The 26165-nt window shown below is 43.6% G+C and overlaps 1 protein-coding gene across 1 annotated transcript; it reads right to left on the bottom strand.

The window, feature by feature from the left end:
* Window positions 1-1169: 1169 nt before the first annotated feature.
* On the bottom strand, window positions 1170-26165 carry LOC115537107 (phosphatidate phosphatase LPIN2). The gene is made up of 20 exons (XM_030348781.1): window positions 25563-26165; window positions 19521-19709; window positions 17704-17799; window positions 17165-17439; window positions 16760-16873; window positions 16353-16476; window positions 15884-16220; window positions 15393-15492; window positions 14958-15145; window positions 14591-14684; window positions 14381-14450; window positions 14106-14189; window positions 5291-5370; window positions 4734-4890; window positions 4371-4519; window positions 3952-4038; window positions 3428-3580; window positions 3165-3279; window positions 2662-2765; window positions 1170-2528 (listed from the first exon to the last, which is right to left on the bottom strand). The coding sequence occupies exons 2-20, from the start codon at window positions 19698-19700 to the stop codon at window positions 2384-2386; spliced, it is 2652 nt and encodes an 883-aa protein (XP_030204641.1). The 5' UTR covers window positions 19701-19709; window positions 25563-26165; the 3' UTR covers window positions 1170-2383.

Here is a 26165-nt window from a genome sequence, read left to right as displayed (position 1 = left end):
CAAAAAATATGTTTTATTCATTGAAATTTAACACATTTTGTATTCAATGATTGTCAAAAACCACATTATTTTTTATTAATAAAATAGATGTTTACAACAATTACAATCTATACATTTGAAATGATTTACTTCATAAAACCACACCTTTTAAATGTCATCTGTGTTTTTAAATCAAAAGCAAAACTAGATTATATCTACATGTAAAGGACTACATGCTCTTTAACACTTCTTGTGTTGGAGCTGCAAAGGCATTCAGAAGTGAAAAAATGACTACAACATGGGTTTGTAAAGAGGTGTGTTGTGGTCACACAAAGTTTAGCACTTTCATAGAAAGAATACGGACATTCATACTGTATCGATAGGAGCAACAACAGATCAAGACTTAATCAAACCTTGCAGAATACAACATAATTTTAGATCATCTTAATACGATCAACCATGTGCCTTGATTTAATTTGTGCTGAGACACAAGCGCATAAGACAAACTGTGTGCGTGTGTGTGTGTGTGTGTGTGTGTGTGTGTGTGTGTGTGTGTGTGTGTGTGTGTGTGTGTGTGTGTGTGTGTGTGTGTGTGTGTGTGTGTGTGTGTGTGTGAGCAGCAGAGATGTGATAAAAAGTGCTTTCTTCTCATCAGAAGTTACAGACTGCAGTCTAAAATCCTCGCCAGAAGGGTCAGCCCGCTCATACTAACTTCACTCTCCTTTAGCTTACATACATCCTGAAGTTCTGGATACATACAAGCATACATATAAGTACTTGTAAGTATAAGTACTTACGAAGTGTTAAATATAGCATTACTTTACAGAAGGTCCTAAAGATGCAGTGTGTAGAATTATGTGGTATTTAGTGGACCAGACTTTCATATTCATGAGAATGTTTAAATTTGTGTTATTTTGTAGTTAGACTGCACTATTTATAGCTACATTGGGAGGGGGGCTTTTACGAGAGAGCCCACTATGTTGCACCACCACGTTTTCGCATAGCCAAGAACGGAAAACATATCTAGAGAGAATGTGTTCAATTAACAATCATAATCACTATCTAAGTTATAAGCTACGAAATATATATATATATATATATATATATATATATATATATATATATATATATAGATATATATAGATATATATAGAGAGAGAGAGAGAGAGAGAGAGAGAGAGAGAGAGAGAGAGAGAGAGAGAGAGAGAGAGAGAGAGAGAGAGAGAGAGAGAGAGAGAGAGAGAGACTAAATAACTAAACGCAATTTATAACTATCAAGGAACCTCATCACTTGACACTTGGCTACTCGATGCAGTCGTAGAGGATGACATCATTTCGGAGGTATTCTGGCCCCTTACAGCACAGTAGTTGTTGAAAGGGGGGGGGGGGGGGGGGGGGGGGGGGGGGGGGGGGGGGTATTCAATTGGTTGCCACCCAGTCAACCTCACCACAAGATGGCACAAAATTCTACACACTACATCTTTAAACAGCAGTTGGTTGTGAATATTGACTAGCAGGATGTCAATATAAACCAGTATATTGTGAATATTTACAAGCAGGTGGGGAATATATATACTAGCATGCTCTGATTATTAACTAGCAGTTTGTTATGTTTAAAAAAAACTAACAGCTTATTAATATAAACTAGCAGGTTGTGAACATTAACTAGAATGTTGTGAATGTTAACTAGCATGCTTGGAACATGGAATAGCAGTTTGTGAATATTAACTAGCAGTCTGTAAATATTAACTAGCTGGTTGTGAATATTAACTAGCAGGTAAGAAGCAGGTTTTGAATATAATATCTGAAAGCTCCAATGTTTGTTCTTCACAGTTTGTTTGTGATTAACGTTACGTTGGTTTCTGTGCTACTGGAACCCTACCAGTATTAATCCGTCATATACAGACAGGAACAGGAATTACGCAAGCGAGAGACCCATATTTGGATGTTCTGCATGGGACACAACCAGAGAGAATGGCTGAGCCTCACCCTATGTGAACCACCGTGTTGATCATAGTACCTTCCCCTCTAGGTCAGTAGCATAACAGGCTTTATCCAACAGTCATCGGAGGTGTGCTTTCTCAGGTGTTTCAGAACACAGGCTGGAAGCTCTAGAAGGTTCTACCTGGAGATCCTGGTCCCATGACATTTGAGTTTATTTCACAGTTATCCTTTCTTCTATTTATCTTATGTTAACAGTGTTTTCTCACCAGGGCAATAGGAAATATAAATAACAGCCCTAAGTGTTGCCACTAGACTGTAAATCTGTGCTAATAACTCTGTTATAAACTTGTTTTTCTTACATTATTTTTAAGACCATCAAACAAGACCATCAAACCATCAAACCTGGATGCGTTATGAAAACTAACCTCCCAGCATGCAGTGCAACATTTTCTCTGGACAATCACAGTATGTCTTCCAGACACACCTCTGCGATTGGCTGTCTCCAGAAGCAGAAATAGCTGAATTCTGGGTAAGTAAAAGTGGCATTCTGCTCCCGGGTGCGTAACGGGAACAGGTGCTCCACTAACTCACTCAGCCGGCCGTACCTGCAAGTCCAGAGAGGTCAAAAGGTCAAAATGTTGCCGAAAAAAAAAAAAGTTTCAAGTTAAGGTCTGTTTGCAGAACTTAGTGTCAGTGAGAGCTAATGGGATTAAGAAGCAGAAGGACTAAGTTACTCACGAGGTCTTGTTTCCCCTGGCCTGCTCCAGGATCAGCTCTCCTTTGGGGTTGACGGTGAAGATGCGACACACAGGAACGCCCACCTGCTTGTAGGCGAACACATCCTACATCCAAAACACACAGGAGAGAGAGGATGAGTATCTTTCTACTCTAGGACCCAGAACTCTCTAATGAAAGACAGGGGCAGGATAGACTAGCAGATAGGGTTTGATAACTTTCAACAGTAATGGGTTCCATCCTCAATGTCCACCGTCTGTAGTCAACCTAGAGCAAGATGCCCCTAACCCCCAGCTAGTCCTTAATGACCCATCTCTGTACTGTCTAACCTGTACCTGCTCCTTAACGACCTGTCTCTGTACTGTCTAACCCCTACCTGCTCCTTAACGACCTGTCTCTGTACTGTCTAACCCCTACCTGCTCATTAATGACATGTATTTTAATTCATTCTCAGTTATTCACTGAGGATGAAAACATAGTGGCCGTAATAGTAAACCGAGGCGTACGTTTTCTCTGTTGCCGAAGGCTGCGTAGAAGGGCTGCTGGCTGACGGGGAACAGGTTCCTGATGTCCGTCAGACACTCGATCTTGAACTTCTCAGGCTTCTTCTCAATCACCTCCCTGTGGATCACACAGGACGAGGAGGAGGCTTGATCTAGGACCCGACCTCTGGTCTCCATGAATCAAACTGTGACGGTAAAGAGCTACTCTCATGTAGATGCTTGATGAGGCTCCAGTGTTGAGCTAGCACTCAGGGTTTGGGTCTCACCGGTGAAAGGCGGAGAAGAGGCTGCTGGGGGCCAGCATCAGGGGGCCCCTTGGCAGGATGGCCCCCCCGTCGTTCACCCACTGCAGGTAGCCCCGCGTCATGTCCGCCATGCCGATGGCCCGCGCCGAGCAGTACAGGAACTTGTAGCCGTTCCTGAGGGCGAGGGTGAGACACGTTGTCACGGTGACGGAACATACAGATGTCCTTCCATAACCGTGAGCAGCAGCTATCAATCGTTACGACCAGAATGAATCGGAATTGAACAGACTAGATTTGAATAGATGATATTATATGAGATTGGAATAGAAATTAAAAAAACAACAGGTTTGAATAGATCACATTACATTTAGAATACAATTAAATAGAATCCATTTCATTCATTGTGAGTAAGAGGACAGTTAAATCTGAGCAGGTGAAGGGCAGAGTAACGTAAAGGGCAGATAAAAGCAGACTAAGTGTGGGTTATAATGCGAGTATTGTATAAATAGGATGAAGTCCAAGAGGGATTGGGAGGCGAGACTCACTCATGCACGAGGTGGTAAAGTTTAGCGATGCCGCGGTGCGTCCAGTCCTTCCCCAGCTGGGGCAGAATCTGACCAAACACATCGGACCTGGGTACAGGAAAGAACAGGGACAACATGAAAAACCCTCACTCCTGGATGGATTCATATCAATAGCATCAAAAGCTTCAGAAGAAACTTTGAAGAGTTGCTTGATACCAACAGAAGAGAAAAATTAGAAAAAGGCAAAAAGTTATGCTAAACAATGAAACAAAAATTTCATGTTAAACAAACCCAAAGGCTCTCTCACCCAGATTATAGAACCAACAGAAGATTGTGGAACCAAAAGCATATTCTAGAACAGACAGACGATTCTAGAACCAAATTGATGCAGCAGTATATTATTGTAGAACAGAGGCCGGAGGTTCCATAAGGCTTGTTACTTGGTGATGGTGCCATCGATGTCTGAGATGATGACGTTGTCGTCCCAGTTCCAGAGGTAGATGGTGCCCTGGCAGCGACACGTTCCCTGGTACTGGGTGGTGATGCTGAAGGTCACGTCGTTAGGCCCCTCCCTCAGTTTCAGGCTGGCCTATCAGGACGCATCAAAGCATTTTGGATTTAAAGTTAATCGCCAGATAAGCCAAACAAGAGATTCTGCTGGGAAAAAGAGTATGCCAGAGTTACATTTATTACAATACAAACCTAAACAATATGGAAAACACTACAAAGTATTTTTCTATATTTTGTACTCAAACACATATATTGCATGTTGTTGAATAACAAGATATTATCAAGTCTCCTACTATCTGTTGAGACGAGAGGCGGAGTGACTTCCTGTAGGAAAGACCAGGGGCGGGGCCTCCGGTCTGCACGCGCTCAGTGAGCGGTGTTGCTGTCTCTGGGGGAGGAGCCACAGAGTTCAGTTCCTTGGAGTCGTCTTCGCTGGAGCTCTCTTCCAGTCTGTGAACGAGGGAATGCAGTCAGATTCCCAATATCCCTAGTCTACCAGACCTGTTTTCACTGCCCAACCCCTGCTGTTAGCTACTATGTCTAACTTGGGATAAAATTATGACATGAGAAATTGTTTGTCAAAACTCTTCATTGCCACAAGAGGACAGTGTTGGACAATGGTAGAATTGAGCTCATGGACCTAAAGCATAGGATTACCTTAACCTTACAACTTTTCCACTTTACTAAAACATCACAATCTCATGAAAGCATAACCATTTAAAAAATGTTACCCAAATATTAACATTTCACATAAACCAAAACATTGTTAGCCATTTTTACCAAAACATAGCAATTCTTTACCAAAATGTACACATTAGTAATGCATTATGGGTAATAAGTGCTGACTCACTGTGCAACAGGAGTCGGTAGCGGGGTGGAGGGGCTCTCCGGGTTCTGAGAGTCTAGACTGGACTGCTTAAACTCCACCGACTGCAGAGAGAAGAGTCTGTATTGTTACGTATTTTAGGAACACAAGCTGTATTTCCCTCACTTAACCAATAGGGGGTAGGACCAAATATATAAGCCGTAAATACTACACATAGCCACAAGGGAAAGCAGGACATTACTGAAGGCTGCAATAGATACTTTAGCCACAGAGGGCAGCATCACAGACCAGGCGAGGAAAACCGAGGATTACGTCACACCGGTTCCTCTCCAAGTCTTCCGGTCCTCGCTGAGTCCATAAAGAAGACCACCTGGCCACAAACTTTAGAACTCTCCCGGCAGCGATTACCATACGTGGGTTTGTGGTTAGGATCAGCTAGGAGAACACTCTCGCACGTGCTAAGGCACATCTCCAATCTCTCTTTACTTCAGAGCATCAGTTTACCATACCGAAAATACTTTATACAAATAAAGTCTCTTTAAAGCTATTCCTTTGGATTCGACCCCTCTTTCCAAGAAAAACATTGCAATTTGGTGAAGCCCTGACGTGATTGGAAAGTTCCGGACCGAGACTTGCGACCGCGGGGCCGTCGGGAGCAGTACAAGCTACTTACAGGCGCCACAAGAAAGGTAAACAGAACCTGTTGTCAATGACTAAACTCTGTATAGTTAGATTAGTAACATTAGGTGAATAGCTTGTACTGCCTTCGACTGGTTGCGGGGACGTGTAATCTCGGACTGGTTTAAATTCATACAGCCGGTTAGACGAACGGCCTAGGATACGCTAACAGATTGAAATTGAATAACGAGCTCACGAAGTAAAGGGCTGGGAGTGTGTTTTATATGGGTTTGTAGATAGACTGTATCCAATCCTGATTAGATCTAAATGTTTGTACCAACGTGGGAGACGTATTACCTGTGGTTAAGTGTTATTTATTTGGTGATAAGCTTCGAGTTCAGCCGGGCCACCATAAGGTATATTTATTACCGACCATAAACTTCCGAACTCTTACGGCGGGGCGAGGAAAGGTCAGGTTTTTAACGTTAATCTAGCTTAGTTGCATATTGAACCGGAGGCTTGGCCGGCGTTAGCCAAGGAGTTCAAATCTAATTGATTCCTCACAGCCCGGTTCATGTAACATCTAATGTGCAATTTTGGTTAGTATAAAACGCAGCCGTAGAGGTAGCACTTACGCAGTACAACCCATCTGCTATCAAGTCCCTCGCTAACCCGCCGTGGGGACAAACTTGCTGGAATCTCATACTTCTTATAGAGATCCAAAACTAGTTTGTTTCTGCAGCATTTTGGATGTACCACGTGGTGTACGATTTAAAGGGACAACGCGTCTTGGAAACGTGCGTTTCCTTTGTTCGTACCTCCAGTCTTTGTAGTCGGAGCCCTTTTTGAAACAAACGCCATTGCTCAAGAGCAACAGGGGGCCTCGACTTAAGTGTTACATTCTCTCTCTCTCTCTCTCTCTCTCTCTCTCTCTCTCTCTCTCTCTCTCTCTCTCTCTCTCTCTCTCTCTCTCTCTCTCTCTCTCTCTCTCTCTCTCTCTCTCTCTCTCTCTCTCTAAGCACACACTTATTGAAGACAACAAGTGTCATTTTTGACCTGGGTGTTTTGATAAGGCAATGGTAGCCTGCACAAAGGGACCCCCGGTGTGCTCTGTCTGTCTGTCTCTAGAAATATGTTCTCTCTCCATAAAAATATTCCCTTAAAAATCCATCTGTTTCAAATAATAACAATGTTTTGGCAGTTACTTATTCAGCCAATTTTATATAATTGTCACATTTCACTAGTCAATAGCTGGAAGTATTATATTGTATATTTCATTCCAATATTTGAGGTATTCCGCACGCTCATTAAGTGCCCTCATCCTCTACGAATCAATAAATCCATAGCATTAAGTTGAAAACCATCGGTAAAGCAATAGTTTCTGACGCATAATATTTTGGCTATAGTTTTGTAACTAATAGAATTCAACATCTATGGGAGAACAATATTTATGTATACATGTGATAAATCTGTAAATCCACTTTGTTTGTACAGACATATTGCTTTTGGGCAACCAGGAAGGTTGTTCCACAGTTTCAATATGGAATATTGAAAAGTAATTAACGTTGTACAATCTTGTAACTCCCAATTCCTCGCTCTTTATCTCTGTCTGCCTGCCTGTCTAAAGATAGGCCCTCCCTCACCCCTTAAATTCCTTCCCCATCCTTTAGTCCCTATCTCCAACCCCCCCCCCTCATAAAGACCCCCCCTCATAAAGACCCCCCCCCCCCTTCCCCAGAGAATAGAACGAACCCCCACCCTTCCCACATCACCTCTCTCTATGTCGCTATTTTTAACAACAATGACTTCTATTTGTAGTTCCCCTTATCATCCAAGGATCTCATAGGGCTATCTGTGTACATATAAATTTACACAAAGCGCAGAAACAGAGTGTATTAAGAACACAAATTGCGGTTAAGTGGTAGCCTTATGCCATAAGGTAGCACCGTTTTCAGCCGGACAGATAGAACTCTGAGAAGTTTCTGTAGTCAGCTGATACGCATGTAGTTTGCACCGCAGCCATATTTGTAGTTCTTGGTAGTGAATCCAACCCCCCCAAATCCCCCCCTTCGTAGATCTCCTCGTCTCTTCCTCCCGCCTAAACCCCCTCTCGTAAATTCCCTACCCACCCTTTTTCCCTGTCTCCCACCCCCCCCCCCTTCCCCACAGAATAGCTTTGTCTTAAATGCCCCACTGGCGTCGTTTTGAGTACTTGTCGTTAACGATTGTTCATGGTTATGGGTGCGAGGTAAGGTCCTCCACTGTCGGTCTCTGTGAAGATCGAGCCACAAAAGAACATTAACGAGAGTTCCAATCATTATTATCTTTAACTTCTCCCATTCTTCTGAACTTTCCTGAGGCCGGCACGGTCTGTGTTCCTAAGCAATAGCTCCATTGCGGACGGTCAGAGTAAATACCACCTATCTGATGATCCGCTAATAACATCCAAGACTGCATGATTACTTTTATATTCAAGTCTGTTGATATTTTGTTATTAAAAACGATGAATTATTAATCTACGAGTCCCTCCTAACCCTTTACACTCGTAAAAGTCCCCACCACCCCCCCTCCAGGCCCAGTCTAACACCCTGTCCCCTCACTGGCCTTCCATCTCTCTCTCACTCCAACCCCGTCTTTCTCCGCGTCTCCTCCTCCACTGTCTTAATGAACCCCATCCCCACCACCAATCTTCCTCCCTCTAAACCCTCATCATAAAGACCACCCCCCAGCCTCTCCCACGACACATCTCTCTCTCTGTCGCTATTTTTAACAACGATAACTTGTTTACATATAAATGTACACACAGCGCAGAGCCATAGTGTTTTGAGAACACAAATTGCGGTTAAGTGGTAGCCTTATGTTATAAGGTACCACAATTTTCAGCCGGACAGATAGAACTCAAAGAAGTTTCTGTAGTCGGCTGATACGTATGTAGTATGCACCACAGCCATATTTGTAGTTCTTGGTAGTGCCCCCTACTCGTTAACACGAGATTATTCCCAATTACATCTCAACATCTCCAAATGTACCACAAATATATAACTATTATGAGTCCCAACTAGACGACCCCCAGCTTTCCAAGTAGCCGATCTCTTGCATTCGTACTAAATTTGTTCTCTTTTCTCGTCAGGCCTTGGCAACCCGAGCAGTAATGGATGCCCGACATTCATCATTTTTAATCGTTAACATTACTACAAATATTCTCTTTTCTAATCAGGGAGTGGCAACACAACGATCAGTTGCCCACGATCATCATTTTACTTCTGTGCATAAAATATTAATTCTCATTTCTCTTTAGGAGGTGGCAACACAAGCAACACAAGGTGGCAACACAAGCATTATAGTTGCCAAACACTCATCTTTTTACTTCTCTGCATTGATCTTAATTCTTTCTCTCTCCAGGAAATGGCAGTATAAGAACGAATGCCAAACACACGGACAGTAATTTTTTTTTTTTTTTCAGGTTGCTGAGCGCTTCTGTCTATTCAACATGCGTTTTGTGTAGCAAGACAGGTAGAGAACCAGGCTGGTTCAAATAGACACGGGGTTCAACTGCTAGAATAATATGTCTAATTAATAAATGGTGCACATGGTTTTAAACGGTGCCCAAGGAGGGAGTTAGCTCAACTGCGGTAGACACAATTACAATACGTTTTTTGCAAATATTAAAGGTACATGGGTTAAATTCTACAATAATCAGCTACTACAGACGAATAGACTGAATAACACTGCGTGAGGTGTTCAAGGGTCAACTATTGCTTCCATTGGAGCGATTGCAATAGATATAATATCATACCACCAATATGCATGCAATATCTTGTATTCAACAATTAGGAATGCCGGATTCCAGAACCGAAAGAAGTCCTACAAAAGGACACCAACCCAGGGGTCTTGCATCAAACCAGATCCCTATACGACAGTTACACGGTGATCTTAAGATAGGAATAATTATCTAAACTCCGCATCATGAACGGTTAGCCTTTAAAGTTGTCCATAGCATGCATACCGCTCGTCCACAGAAGTCCGGGGATTAACCAGGCCTGGGAATTCTTATTAGAAGAGTTTTGGGACAACCTGCCTCATAGGAGAGCAGAAGAGTCCCCCCCAATAGAGGATCCTGAGGACAAGCGGTAGAAATGCATAGTTCAACAAACCTGACGAGGTCCAAAAATGCCAAAATAAGAACGATTAAAATATATATTTCAAACTATAAAAAACGTTACGGTAACAACAGAAGTATGATGCCTAATATTGAAATGCAGATTTTTAATATTAAGATATTTTTGATAATGTTCAAATTTAAGTTTTGTATGTTTGTATTTTCCCATGTGGTCTTGTCACCCTGTTATTCTGCAGGGTCGTTCAAAATCCTTTGAGGTTAGTGGAAATCAGTTCTCACTCTGTTCCTTTGTTGTCCTGTGTTGGTTTGGGCCCGTTATCCTTTATCCCCAGAGAAGCGCAGAGAAACGCAAGTGATAAGGAACGGCCAACCCCATATTTATGACATCTTAAGGAATGATGACTTAGATGACCATATGGTTAAAAAAGGCTTTTGGTTTGTTGTGAGGCAGCTGTCCTCAGCAACACTTCTGAATGTGTAAGAACTCCTTGCCACTCAGCAGACCTCTCTGCGGACCCTTTAGAAAATGAAGGGCTCCACAGGAAAAAATCCCATCTGAGGTCTCAAATTGTTGTATAATATGCTTATTTTTAGGTCTGTTGATGCATGTTATGATGCATCTTCGTTCGTGCTTTTCTTACGAATGTGTATATAGAGATAAAATGAAAATAAAAATAAGTAAAATATAGAATGAAAACAAATGGTGGATTCATATACCATGTGTAAATGTCCTCTTGTGTGTGCCAGAGCCACCAAAATAATGGAGGTTACTCGACTGTTACATACACGAGGGGATATTGAAAGCATACCACATATAAAACTAAGATAATTAGAAAATGGTTCATTATAATTAACTTTCAATAACTTTGCTTTATCCAATAACTTCTGAATTTTTATTTTAGGTTCAGGTTTTGTTTTGTTTTAAAATATCACCCTATATTTAATGCCCAGATGTGCATATAGTGTAGGACAATCGGGTAGTATAATAAAGGTAGCTGTTGGAACCAGATACGGTTACAAAGAAGTGATATTGAACATACAAATTTCAACTTTCTAATTTCCCTTTTTTCATCTTTTTAGGTTTATAAGATAGGAAAGGGCTTAGCAATACATCTGCTCGCCAGGGACAACATAGGCTCAATTTAGATTCAGCAGTAGAGGGTTAACCTTTCAAATGCCACTGCTACTGCTGTAACGCTTTGATACAACGTCAGAGTCTCATAGTCTGATATTTATTTTTACTCTGATAAGTTACGGCGCATCTGACTTATGAAACATTTATGGTTTACTGCATTTAACAACAGCGTGGTCTCAAGACGGCTGCATAGACCCACAACTATCGACCTTTGGTTTTGTATGTACTGGTCTTCATATATCTTCATAATGGATTGGTTTAGGTACAGATGATTAAGGAAAGGAACTTCAACTTGATTGCACTACACCGTTGTTAGGATTGGTTAATTCTAATGCGCATGGCTGAAGCAATGCGCAAGGAGGGATGTAGTGTGAATATTAAATCAAGGTTGAAGGTTGAAATCAGCTCAGAATAAGGAATGGGACACTCAAAACAAAAATTTAAAATCCGCACAAGCACTAAATAGATCAATTATAATACAAACATGTTTGAAACGCATACAATTTTCAGGTCCTATGTTTCCAGAAGCAAGGTGAGTACAGTGTATCACTCTGACACAGCTAACTTTGCACCTAATGCTTACGGTTAGATTCATGCTTACACTTACATTTCTAGGGTCCCATAATGGACTTCCATTAGAACAATTAAAAATAGAATTATAGGAAATGTTTTTGAACAACTAACTGCTGTACTTGAGTTTGTATTTCTACAATAGAAACAAAAGTTCCAGAACCAGATGCAGACACACCCGGAGCCGATAAACTGCCTCCGCCGAGCAAGGAGCAGTCACATGAGATCAAATAACGGCAGGAGTTGAATTGGTTCTGTTTTGCTTGTCCACCATATAAAAATTATGTATATATATATTGTTTAGATAAATTACATGTATCACAATCAGCAACACTTCGTTCAGTTTAACAGATAAAGTTAAAAGGAATATGTATATATATGGAAATGTTATTGACAGAGCAAGGAGGGATAAATGCGATAGGCACAACGTGTTGTAGGCCAACTTTATCCCCAATAACACAGCTCTGGATGGGTTGCTGGCATAATTACAATCCCTCAGGTTAGAATTGGCAGAGAACTCCGGCATTAATGACCCTTTCACAGGTTGGATGTAGAATATGTTTGGGAGGTGGAAAAGCATGATCCAGTTAGTGCCCGTCGCGGGAATAAATGCAGAGACCGTGTTAATTGTCACCGGCTGCCATTGTATTCCCTGCGCACGAGGGCTACTGCATCTGCTGATCCCCACAGCAGTGGGCGCTACAGAAGCGCCAAGTGCCATTCAGGCTTACATGGGGATCAGATATGATCCGATGAAAGTGAATGATACATCACCTGAGGGGCCCGACCATATCCAGCTGTAATATGTAGAATAGTCAACACCTATACTATTCTAGTAGAAGCGCCTGTATATAAGATAATCAATATCCCGGATTTACTTGAATAACACATTTCCAACAACCATACCAGGCTGTTTGTTATTGTATAGTGTTGCGAATGCAACCCGTTATTTCTGAATCGCTGCATTGATAATGGTACTGTTGATCTTCCTTGAGACGATTGTTTTACAGGCCACCTGTTGCTGACACGACGACGGAGAACCTGTGGGGAGGCTCCCATAGTGTAGGAGTAACCTCTCTGAGATGAGCCCTTGACAAGGAGGGACGAGTCTTGGGTTCATGAATTACAGACCCGACGGCGACAGAAAAAACAATGACTACAGTAATAACATCGCCCAAAACCACCCACAGGAACCGGCACACCAATACACGAAGATCACCTGAACCCCCAAATCCATGTTAGCTTATCAATCCTTTTGAAATTTTAAAAATTGTATTATGACCACCAATTTTTACGTTACTTTTGCACCTGTTGAATATTTTATGACCTTGTAGCACATGACCAAAAGTATTACCTCAGGATTTCTATTGATAGTTTTGTTTGTGTGCTGTTTGGCCATGTGATTGTATGATAACAAGATTCATGTTCATTGTTGTATTGTTAAATAATGACCTGTATTTTCAACAAGACCCACAACGTGAATGCCGTCTCAGTATTATGGGGACGCGTAGTGGTTTTTCCCCTCTCTTCAAGAGGTCTTTCCGCGACGGTTGATGGTGTTGATGATAGATTCTACTTTGACTATGTTTTCGGTGTGGTAAATGGTGTTTATGATCTAAAATATTATTGTATGGTCATCTAAGATGACCAAGGAGGGACTGTTACGTATTTTAGGAACACAAGCTGTATTTCCCTCACTTAACCAATAGGGGGTAGGACCAAATATATAAGCCGTAAATACTACACATAGCCACAAGGGAAAGCAGGACATTACTGAAGGCTGCAATAGATACTTTAGCCACAGAGGGCAGCATCACAGACCAGGCGAGGAAAACCGAGGATTACGTCACACCGGTTCCTCTCCAAGTCTTCCGGTCCTCGCTGAGTCCATAAAGAAGACCACCTGGCCACAAACTTTAGAACTCTCCCGGCAGCGATTACCATACGTGGGTTTGTGGTTAGGATCAGCTAGGAGAACACTCTCGCACGTGCTAAGGCACATCTCCAATCTCTCTTTACTTCAGAGCATCAGTTTACCATACCGAAAATACTTTATACAAATAAAGTCTCTTTAAAGCTATTCCTTTGGATTCGACCCCTCTTTCCAAGAAAAACATTGCAGTATCAGGATCGCCCCGCTAAGAGACCCTGCTTCAACACCAGCTGTGTTGTTGAGCCACCACAAGCCATCTCGAAATTTGTGACTTCACAAATGGGAGTGTCAACCCAGATGTAGGATGGATGATTCAGCCTTCCAGTAAGTACGGTCCACCGAGTAGGAGGCTGGTAGAATGATCCATCTATCATACATCTGGGTGGACAGGGCGCATAGAGGGTTGATTGGGGTTTATCAACATCTAACGGGGCGCTCCACTGAGGTGTGGGGCGGGGTCTACCTGTTTGACGCTGCTCTTCCTCCAGAACCACCAGCGACCAGACTTCTTGGGCATCTTCTCCTTCACCCAGGCCTCCTCCGTAGCCTGGAGGTCACCAAACAACCCCGACCCGTTAACCCCCCACACACACTGACTGTCTACAGTGCTTGGACTGCATTCAAGATTCTGGAACCTCGAGTTATTCATCATATATTGGGCAGGTTCTAACACCTCTATCTATTTCTAGAGCATACCTTGGGTAGATTCTAACACCTCTATCTAGTTCTAGAACTTACCTTGGGCAGGTTCTGCTGGAACGCCTGCATGCAGAGGATCAACGGTGCAGCCAGAGTCCAGTTATAGTACCTACGGAAACAAACGTTTGTGGATCACGTTTTAGACTAAGATCCATTTCAATAATGTTTTTTGTTCAATTATAACTATCTTTTATGTGGAACAGGGTGTGTGGCTCTTTCAACCCGAGTCCGTGAGAGTCAATTACTCACCGGTTTCCGATCTTCACCACGAGATTGGGGTTGTCGACGATCGCCGGATTCTCCGAGAAATCCTGGTAAGTGATGATGTGCTCCAGAAACCTCTCTGGAATCAAATGTTTATCCGATGAATGAGTGCAGCGGGTAATCTAAACCCCGTAATCAATTGAAGTTGAATTGTGCTTATAACATAAAACATGCATCGTTTCTCTTTATGTGATTAATTCATACTAAATCCACAATCAACGCTTAATTCACGTATAATGCTTGAAAGTTGTGTATCATTACTGGGTGACAAGCATCAGTCATACATAATTGAAGTGTCATTGATGACGAAAGTACTAGAACTGCACGGGGCGATGGGGGGGGGAGGGGGTACCTTTGGGGATCTCTGCGTCCTCGGCCACCCCCCCGCAGAGCGACAGGGTGACGTCAGGTAGGTCCAGCCCCCCCACCGAGTCTGACAGGCAGTCGGTCCCGCTGTCCGCTGCCCCACTCCCTACTGACTGGGGAGACTGGGAGCTGGAGCGCCGTCCCACCTCCTCCCAGTGCCTGGACGCCTGACCACTGCACATATAGATAGATATAAATATATACCTCCTCCCAGTGCCTGGAGACATGACAACTATACATGCATATCTATAAATGTATATGGAGGAGGAAGGAGGAGCATGTGGGGGTTAGACATCTAGCTCAAGGAGGCCTAAGAGAGACCGTGGACAATGGAGGTTTGAACCAAGGAACCATTCGGTTTCATCACCCCCACCCACTTCCCCATCCTAGCCCCGCCCCCCCTCTCTGCAGGGGGCTTTACCTCTTGGGGAAGTAGCGCGCGGCTACGTCGGGCTCCAGGGCAGTGAGGTCATCCAGGTAGATGTCCTCAGGTCCCTGGTGCTGGCTCCTCTTCCTCACATCTATACACAGCAGAGGAAGAGGATGGTTCTGCTGGCACTGCATTGTGTGCATGTGTGCGTGTTTGAGTTTGAGTGAATGTTTTCACTTCCTTGTTAAACGTGTGAAAGGGAGTTCCCACTTCCCTTGTGGTTACTAACATCTGACAAGACTTTTTAAAACCATCGAACAACAGATATCCCCTAAAACTCAACATACTCCTTTCTTCTTCTCTATCCATCACGTCTTTTCAATAGAGAAACTGCATCATGCATCATAACAACACTGTACAAATATTGGAAAGACATAATAAAAATAACAGCTAAGGTTACCATGAGCGCTAGAGTTAGCATGGGCAGTAGAGTTAGCATGAGTATTAGCATTAGAGCTAGCATTAGCATGGGTCTTACATACCTCTCCTCTTGTCCTGCGAGTCGCTGGTTTTGCTGCAGGGTTCTGAATCGAGGCTGACGTTGATGCGTGCAGGCGGGCTGGACTTCCATTTGGCGGTGTGCTGCCCGGATGAGGCGGCGCCGTTGTCGTTGGACCGGCCCGGCTCCAGGTTGGCGGCCCGGGGCCGGGGTTTGATAAGACCGCAGGGGGAGCAGGGGGAGCAGAAGGAGGGCGATTCCCGGGGGTCAAGGGATTCCACCTCCATGGCCTCCGAGCTGAGGATGACCCGGAAGTGTGTGCTCTGGGACGGGGTGATGGTCAGTTCCCTCCGTTCTGTCTCTCTCTCCTTCTTACTGACCTGGAAGGACAACAACATATCAAATATGTCAGCACAAGGCTTCCTTACCTGCACAAACGTTCAAACACCGAAGCCAGCCGTGAAGACGTATGATATTTCTGTTATTTGAATGGGTTCCATTCCATTCCTTACCCTGGTGCATTCTGGGAACTCTCCCCAGGACCACTGCATGTGTGCGTCGGCTCTGAGCATGCTCTCTGAGGACTTCACCGTAAGTTCAGAGTCACTTTTCGGTGAGGCATCTTCAGACGGATCCCTGTTGAGGAAAGAGCGTCACTCCTTATTAAACTCTGAGAGCAAGGAACATGCAATGACTTCCAGCTAACCTTAAAAAAAACTCATCCTCTCTGCTGCCAAGGAATGTTGGGATGGACCATTAGATGCAGCCCATTGGCCAAAACATTTAGCAGAGAAATGTTGGTGAATGGTATTCACTCATGGGAGATTTCAACAATCCAAAGCAGAAAATTGAATAGGTAAAATAATCAAAACGACAACATGTTAGGAGGGGTTAGCTGCAGTTAGAGAGGGAGCCTTGCCTGTTGGTTGGACCCCAGTCTCCGTCAGAGAAGGGGTAGCTGTCCCACTCCAGGCCATTCCATGAGGGGTGAGACTTGTGTCCCGCGGGGTCCTTCACCGACGCACAGGCCGGCCTGGGAACAGGGTCAAAACAGTATTAGCACAGCATCAAAACACTAAAGTCACATTTTGGTTTTGTTTCTAAAAATGTACAATAGCATATATCTATATACATAATGAGCAACAGAATAATACAAATGTGAGTGCACTGTTTAACTTTACTGACAAAGTAGATGCTCCTAGATGTTCCTTGATTTGAAGTGTTTCTTGTTATGTACAAATACTGAGTGCAGCTCAGCCGCACAGGACTCCTCTAGGTCTGACTGTCTTGACAGTCCTGAGCTGTGGGTCAGGTGGAGGTTTACCTTCCGTTGTGGACGGTCTTCTCTTCCTCAGAGCTCCTGCCTCCCCCCGCCAGCTCCGCTCCCTCGGCCCCCGGCTGGTCCTCGCGCCGCGGGTCGGCCTTATGCTTCCTCTTCCTCCTCTTCTTCTTCTTGTGATTGGTCTGGGCGGGGCCTGGCGACACCTGGTCGTCGGGGAGGGAGGGAGTCTGGGGGGGGCGGAGCTCCGCAGTTTCCCGCCACAACAGGCTCTCCTCTGTCGGGATGGGCGATGTCACCAGGTGGGAGGGAACCGCCTCCTGATTGGGTGGGAGATCACGACAACTGAGGAGGGCTTTTAAGGAATAATTAAAAGGACATGTATTTTATGAAATCTGAAGTTTATACGATTTCTGTACTTTATCTTTCATAGTCATAAGTATTTTATTTCAGAACCAGCTGGAACTTCTTTGTTTCAAAGTAAGAGTCCTCAATATTTGTTAATGAACATCTGGCCTGCTAAACATCAATGACTTTGATACCATTCATCTTAATTTCTTTGCAGGTTCCTCTAGGATACTTACATTGCATTTCTCCGTTTCCTGGACGAAGAAGGCTTCTCCGTTGTCGCCCAGTTTCATGTGCAGGTCCACAGCTTCTCCATTGATCTCAATATCGATCTAGGAGGATCAGTTAGGTAAAGGTTGGTTGTACATCTGGAGATATCGAGCACAGCTAAGTTAAGATTAAGATGGTTAATGTCGTTCTTCAAACTAGCACTGAACAGCGATGGCTGTTTTGTCTTATTTTCTTATAACATCTTACCCAACCTTTGTTCCGCTTTGTGTTACTATAATACATCTTCCCATTCCACGGACACATTATAATCCTAACTGTCCCAGGAAGGAGGGATCCCTCTTCTATGTTCCTTCTCACGGTTCATCCCTCAGAAGACAAAAGGTATTTAATTGTATTTGTTTTATTTTTTATATTTATTATACAGGAAAGTATTAAAAGTAACAAAGTTACAATTTAAAACGGGCCTGTCTCAGTAAAATAGCTGATTTCCAGCAGGTTCCTGTTCTGCAGCACATATAACATGTAACAGGGACAAGGCACATCACACGTCACATTTACATGCAACACATAACAGGGACATAGCACGTCAGACATCAGTAGGACAATCATATAGACAGCAGACTGAGCACAGACAGTGATCTATATAAGTCAGTGTTTGCAAGTGTATGTGTTGAGGAGTAACAGTTTACCCCTCAACACATATGTTTGTTTCATGAGACGTGGCTTCTAGCAGGTGGGGCTGGTAGCTGCCTGGCTTCACAGGCTTGTCACCTCCTTGCTTAGCTCTTGTTTCCACAGTGATGCGTAAATGTGTCCTAGTGTATTAGCTGAAGTGTTAACCTCAGCATGAAGGTCACAAAGTTCAAGGCTTGCAAACACAAACACACACACAATCCCCATTCACGCAGCACAGAGCCTATTCACGCACACACACACACACACACACACACACACACACACACACACACACACACACACACACACACACACACACACACACACACACACACACACACACACACACACACCACACACACCCTCTACATGTTTTTTGAAGTCCTTGTTGCTATTTTGATTGAATATGTTTATCACTGGTCCAATGGTCCAACCTTATAAAACAATCATATTTTACGACATGTGGTTATATTGACCCGCTGCCTCCCTTTGGCTGTACTTTAAACATAAGAAAGATATTAACAGTGTTATGAAGAGATAAGTTGAATCAGAGGGGAGTAGAGGCTGAGAATATGCCCACAGCCTCTCTAGTCTTACCCTGTCCATAAATAGACCATAGCTACAAGCTTCTGTTGTCACTATCAAGAAGGCCCCCATTAGCACTCTGTCTTCCCTAGCGCAACAGAGCGCAAATGATACAGAGCTTAGGTCTGGTCAGGAGTTCTTAATATACATGCGGTTCAAAACGTTTGCAATGGTAGCATCAACAAACCACTACTGCTTTACCTCATTCTCTGTGCTAACACAAGTGCCAAGTAGAGAAAAATATAGATTGTTTCAAATGGAATCCATAAACAACAGAATTGGAAATGTATTCAAACCAAATATTAAAAATATAATATGATAATTAACTAGCTGCTAACTAAACAGTTTTAACTGCAAACTCCAACCTAAAAAACACTAACTTCTAGCTAAAACGTACTAACCTAATAAGGTAACCATCTGCCAACTAACACCTAACCAGCCACATGCTTAAACATAGGTAACTAACGGCTAACGAACCATTAGCTAAAAATGTTCCTAACTGCCAACTAATGGGTAATTTAGCACTAGCTAACTGTAGGTAGGTCTTCATAGCCAAACCCACCACTTTCTCCCGGGAGCGGAGTACGCCCAGCTTCCCGAAGCGCACGTGGAATGGCGAGCACTGGAAGGTCCCGTCTGGCTGCTGGACCACGATCACGTCGATGGAGCCTGAGAGCGTGGCCTGGTTGATGCCCTTGTACAGTTCCTTCACCGTCACCAGAAGCTGGCCCACGTAGTTCATGGTTTACACCTAGAAGAACGGCCAGGAAACAACGGCAAAGGCAAGTTAGACCCAGTTGCTCGCTATCGCTGGTTCCATCCTCGGTTCCTCCTCCACAAGGGTCCTTGAGAAAGGCATCGAGCAACCTTACCTTAGACTCAAAGGGCCCCTCTTTTACCATCAGGTGTGAGGTTGATTGGCCATTTCAAGCCATTTTAAAATCCAAATTTTGTGAAATCCCTAGCGGGAGTAGATGGATCAACCTACCGACTTTGTAGGTGGATCTATCTATCATACAGATGCATATAGGGCCCTATTTTAACGATCTGAAACGCAAGTGAGAAGCGCCAAGCGCAAGTAGCTTTGTGGGCGGTTCTATGGCGATGTTGCTATTTTACCGGCGCATAAATGACTCTTGCGCCCAGCGCAAATCTAAAAAGGGTTGGTCTGAAGTAGCCTAATTACCCGTAGGTGTGGTTTGGGCGTAACGTGCAACAAACCAATGAGAGTGCCAGCTCCCATCCCCTTTAAGACCCATTAGCGCATTTGAATCTGCCGAGTTGATATTTTGACAGCGCGTTTGCAGTCTCCGATGAGACAGATGCATGACCACATGAATTTCAAACTTCAAATGGCTTAGTTTATTCCCAAATAATATGACCTAATTCACATAGGAATAGCGTTTTCTTCCACAACTTCTTTTTAGCACTCACTCGCGGTAAAACAATGTTTTCTCACGATCAAATACTCATCAATCCTAAAAGTTATGGTCTTGTACACGATGTCTGTCAAGAAAATATGTGTTTGCTGTACGGTGTTTGCAGATGCATTGATTTCAAAGTACAACTTATTACCGCTGTATCAGCTGTTCTTTCCCAAATAATTTACCAAGAATGTGTGGTAGATGAGAGAAGCAAAGTGTATGCGCGAGCTGCACAAGCAACATTATGCATGCGCCCTTAAGATAGCATCTGAACAACGCGCCGCTGACTTTAAACCAGGTATTTCCTGGTTTGTGGCGCAATTGTTTTCTGAAACTGCAAATTAGCACCAGGGAACATTTTCGCCGAACCGGCCCTTGGGGCGCAAGATCATTCCCTAATTTACCGACGCGTGGCGGTGGAGGGAAAAGAACGCTCTGCGCCAGTTGCCAACTAGCAACAACACATGCATCAGTGTAGAAAGTAAATTGCGCCGGATGCAATTGACTTTCTAAGGTCCATTTTGAAGTGGTTTTAAAGGGCAAAACATCATCACACCAGGTGGTAAAATAGGTGCCCTTTAACTGGTTATGGCCTGGCATAAATATGTGATTCTGGGAAAGAGGTTGATCATCAGGTCGATGCATTTCTTTTCAGAGATGTTCTGCACAAAGAGAGTGGGTGCTCGAGTTTTTGAGTCCTATAGAGTTTCACTGAAGTGGACCACAGTATGTAAGTCGGAGACAGTCCTTGGTTAGAGATCCTGTTGTTGAAAATAGTGTCCATGGCCTGAACACACTGGCTCTGCCCCATTTACCCAGGAACAAACAGGTCACAACTTCCAGACCAAACCAGACGATACTAGAATAGACCAGAACATATCAGACTAGGCCAGAACAGTCCAGAGCGAGCAGACAAAGGTCACACTCATACCAGTAGTAGCTGTTTCTCAGAACAACATGCATTGCATTGTGCTTGTGATGAATGGTTGTTTGATTGTTCTGCGTGGCATTTCTAAGAGAGAAAGGATTCAGTATTAAACAATACACCCATTGGTGCACCTCACATTCAGGTCTTTTATACTGTACACATACTATCCCACGCTCCCAATGTTGGACTCGAGTTAAAGTTGTCATTCATGCGATAATGTGTCTTTCTGTACGGACTGAGTGAGATAAAGCCCTACCTAACCCAGGAAAAAATATTCCCACGTAGGGGACCATGGGACTGCCTTCCAGGCCCACTGAGGGAAACAGCAGGTCTTAGAGGGGGTCCTACATTGGCTGACCATCCCCATGACGATAATACCAATGTTTGTTTTATAGAACAGAAGGAGCTTCGGTTAGTAGTGTCGTGGAACAGAGGAGTAGAGAGAACTGAAACCAAATGTGGTTTCTGATTGTAGACTCGAGTCTAGGGGAGATCGGAAGTTGAAGTTTGGTTCTTAAGTACGAGGTTCGATGTTTGCCTTTTCACATAAACTCAAACATTTCTAGTAAACTACTAAATATCCCCAAGACTTACTTCTCAACAGTAACTCAATCTGTAGCCCACATGAATCAAACCCGTGCCACTAAATCAATGAATTACCACAGGCTGATAGACAATGGCGGTTCTACACAGGGGCCTACAGGGGCCAGTGCCCCTGTAGACATGTCCCTGGCCCCCCCTGTGGCCCCCCCGGGCTGACCAAATAAAATAACTATGATTTTACTGATTTTACGGAACTAATGTGACGCATCGTTCTACACGGGTAAATTAGAGCCGCACACCCAAACAACCCGCTGCTGTTGCTCGGTAAATGGGAGCTCAGCGACTACTCTTGGAGAAAGGAGCCACGATTTCTCCTGTTGCAAGAGTCAAAGCTAAGCAAAACGATTTCATTTCGTAAGTGACTTGTTGTTCATGCACATAACCGTGCTACTGTAGTTCCTCACACTGACGATCAAATTAAGTTTGTACATTTCTGGTCTCGATATATTTAGAAATGTAATCATATCTAAGCAAACTCATCGAAGCACAAGCGAATATCCAAATGTTAGTATCCTTGATAGGTCTAGGCTACACAATGTTGTGATGTTAACCACGTATTTCCATCGGTTTTGGCTGCTGCATTGGGATAACAAATACATTTGAGTAAAGAGTAGTAGGCTATCGGCCCGTGTGAAATCGGGAGGGATGGTTTTGCAACGAAATCTAATGCATGCCCCTACGTTTTGTTTTCTTCTAATAGCAGCTATCATTAAATGAGGAAAGAACCCTAGAACAGGGAAGTTTCCTTTGAGCTCTTTAGACTGTGCAAGATTGATGTAACCCTTCCTTTAAGCTCAGCTTCTGGGAACCCTGATTCTCCACACTAAAAAATAAATAGGAAATGGCACATTGTTTTGCACTTCGTTGTAACCTGGAGGTTTTTTTTCCACATTGACACACTGTATGTTGTACCCTGTACTGTATTTTTTATTTTTCATTTTTTATGGCCCTACTTCTCTTGCACGCTTGTGCAAAAGAAATGTTTATATGATTTTGATGATTTAGGGCTTAAGCTCCATCAATTTAAGATAGTTTGAAAGAAAAATACAGACTGGTGAAGTTATAAACTCTCGTACAAATTAAATGTTTGATGATTTTAAAGTAAAATAAAGTTTATAATCTTTCCATATAATTTTTTTTTGTGCCCCTCTGGTTAAACACTGGCCCCTCCATGGCCCCCATGTGTCTAGAACCGCCACTGCTGATAGAGGTAACCTTCTTGACTGATGCTCCTCCCTGCTGTGTAGCACATTAACAGACCTCATTCTGTCATAAGAAGACCTACTTCTATGGGACCTCTGTTGTCAACCAGCCATCATATCAAAATATAATATAAGGATAAATATATGTTTATCTCCATATCGCCCTGATGTGTGTATCTTGATCTAACTTTCTAGTAGGGGTTTGAGAGTGACGTCCCCGGCATCTAACACACAACAACTCCACCATCTAATCAATGCTTCTGATCAATTACAATTACAATTACAATTAGGGCATTTAGCAGATGCTTTTATCCAAAGCGACTTACATCGGTTAATACACGCATTGACACACCGACGGCAGAGTCAAACATGCAAGGGGACAGCCAGCTCGTCAGGAGCAGTTAGGGTTAAGTGTCTTGCTCAGGGAAGAGTTAGAACTAACTGTTCGAAAAAGCAAACAGACAGCCAGACATCTTCAGATCGGCAGCCTGGCTGTCTCTCTGGGACCCTGTCGAGCACCCCCACTGCAGGCTCGCTGGCTCGCTGGCTCGCTGGCTCGCTGGCTCAACCAGTTTGGACGGTTCAGCCTCAGCTGACAAAGCAGTGAATAAGGAGGTCCATTATCAAATATTTGTTGAACATGTTCAGATAATGCATCCAATACAATAGATCCCACTGAATAACTACATGGGAAATGTAGTGAATGTAGTGTTGTGTTTCTTTTTTCATAAGGATTTTAATTGTTGATAATGTGTCTATTAAGTGGACATGGTGAGGCTCCAAGTTGTCAGACACAAAACAGGAAGTCTTGGTTTGCCAGTGGGGTTTGACGTCCGACATGTGGCAGTAGACCAACAGTAGGTCAGTGGGTGACTCACAGTGTGACCTAGACCGGACACCATACCCTGTGTTTACCGACCATCAATCATCTGGATGGAGCCCGCATCATATCACTACATGTACGGTGTGTTTTGTAATGAACTCAGTGCCAGTCAGTATGAAAAAGCAAGTTTAAACACGGTGACCGGATAGTTGGTGGTAGCTGTTTACAAAGTCGTCTATGTCTGACCCCAATGCCGTTTAAACCCAGCATCAGATGACAGTTTATACACAAAAAGACAATCACAAGATCATCAAATCGGATTACCGTCTGTTTTGAGGACAGGATAAGTAAAACCATGAGTTGATATATGCGTGACCGATATTATGTGCTCCTAAAATAATCAAAATAGAGTTTGGCATATAGAAAGCAAAAGTTGTTTTAGTATATTAATTAGGCCTTCCTTACCTTTAAATGTCTATATACTTCAATGTAATGACCCTATTTAGAGTAGACTGTTTAGAATGTTAGTTTGAACTCCCATGATTATCATGATAAATAACGTTTACAAATCACCCAGCCCATGAAGATTACATAAGATTACGCATTACACCAGATTTAGTAAAGAACACTCTTACACCAACTGAGCTCTGAAAAGGCTTCTGATAATCTTGTTGTGTTTTTGTTGCAATGCAACCCTTTATAATCTGTGTTGTAATGATTGGCCATTCTGCACTCTTTATCTCATGAGTAACATGATAATGTTGCTGTGTTATAATATAGCCGTAAAGTAAATTAAAGTAAGTAAATTAAATAAATTGCATGCATCGTCATGGAGGCAGGTATAATGCGAGCACGGCAATCCGAAACTACAAAATAACTATTCCACGTGAATGCTTGTATCACCCATTTTGCTGACAAATGTGTGCAGAAAACCACACATATTCATGATGACAGCTGCAAGACAAGAATCTGCGTGGACAGATAAGCCCGTCTCGCATGCTCGTGTTGTGTAGTGGCAGCCCGCAGGAGTCTGACAGGTAAACATCTCATCATGTGACGCCTGGACTTCACACCTTAAGCACCTTGAGACGGTTAATCCTGTTTACGGCTAATGTGTAAAGCCATGTTCCCCTTGGCAGCTATAGCTGTCCGGCCCGGCCCACTGGTTCTGGTAGGCTACAGGTTGACTGGCGTCCTCGGTGTTTTAAAACCCACCCCAGTCTCGTCCAAGTTGTATGTCTGTCTTTCCGTCGTCTGTCAGTCTGGCTGTCTGTCTGTCCCGCCACCTTAGATCCTACTGGACCGCGATGGGACGGAGAAATTTAAGCATACCGTTTGCTGCGCCTAAAATATGATCAAATATTGATGAGCAATTTCTAAGGGAATATAAAACGAAATATTCATCAATCACACGCCTTGCCTGCTGCGTTTACATATGCACCGTCTCTATGTCTGACCCCCCTAGGTAAAAGAGAGTTAAGTCTGTCTGCGTCGCTTGGTGGACAGGTAGGCGACGCACCGGCAGCAAATACCGTGGGTCGCGATAATCTCACGATCGGATATCCTCCTCACCTCCTGTCATGCCGTGCTTCTATGAGCCCTACACTCTTGACGGTACACTTACCTTCTCAAGCGGAACCTCGTCCGCTGTAGTTGTTGTCTGTACTAGCCGTGAGCCAAGCATCACTCAGGTCTGGCTGTCACCGGCAGTAACATCGTCTCCAGGCATTTTTGATCTCACGACGGAACGCCTGGAACGGGATCCTCCGAATGGGCGTTATTGGCGAGAGGGAGAGGTAGCGGGGCTTTCAGTAGAGCGGGTCTAGCCCCGAGAGCGAGAGAGGGATGGACTTCCGATAAGAATGTCCGTTTCCGTTAAGATTGTCGCATGTTTCTTAGTCAATGTTTCCAAGTCTCAATATGCATCTAATTGTCTTTAATGTTGTTGTTGTTGTTCTGGTCATTTTCTTATTCGTCTCGCGCTGGTCCTCCTGGGACTGTTAACTGGCGTGCACAGCTCATAGGAAGTAAGAGACCGGTAGACCGGTAAAACGCTATAAATCAGGTACCTCTCTCTACACCGGCAGGTTGAATTCAGCTCAGGGGCCGCTCTGCCGGACACGTGATCTGAAGCGCTCCACTGCGTAACTCCCGTGTTGTCATAATAATATTACCAGAACCGCACATCAGCAGAAGTGACGGCCAGCAACAAGTGAAAGTAGAAACA

The sequence above is a fragment of the Gadus morhua genome, chromosome 23 (assembly GCF_902167405.1).
Source record: "Gadus morhua chromosome 23, gadMor3.0, whole genome shotgun sequence".
NCBI classification, from domain to species: Eukaryota; Metazoa; Chordata; class Actinopteri; order Gadiformes; family Gadidae; genus Gadus; species Gadus morhua.
Note: the sequence above shows the minus strand (reverse complement) of the source record. Positions and strands in the feature narration are given on the sequence as shown.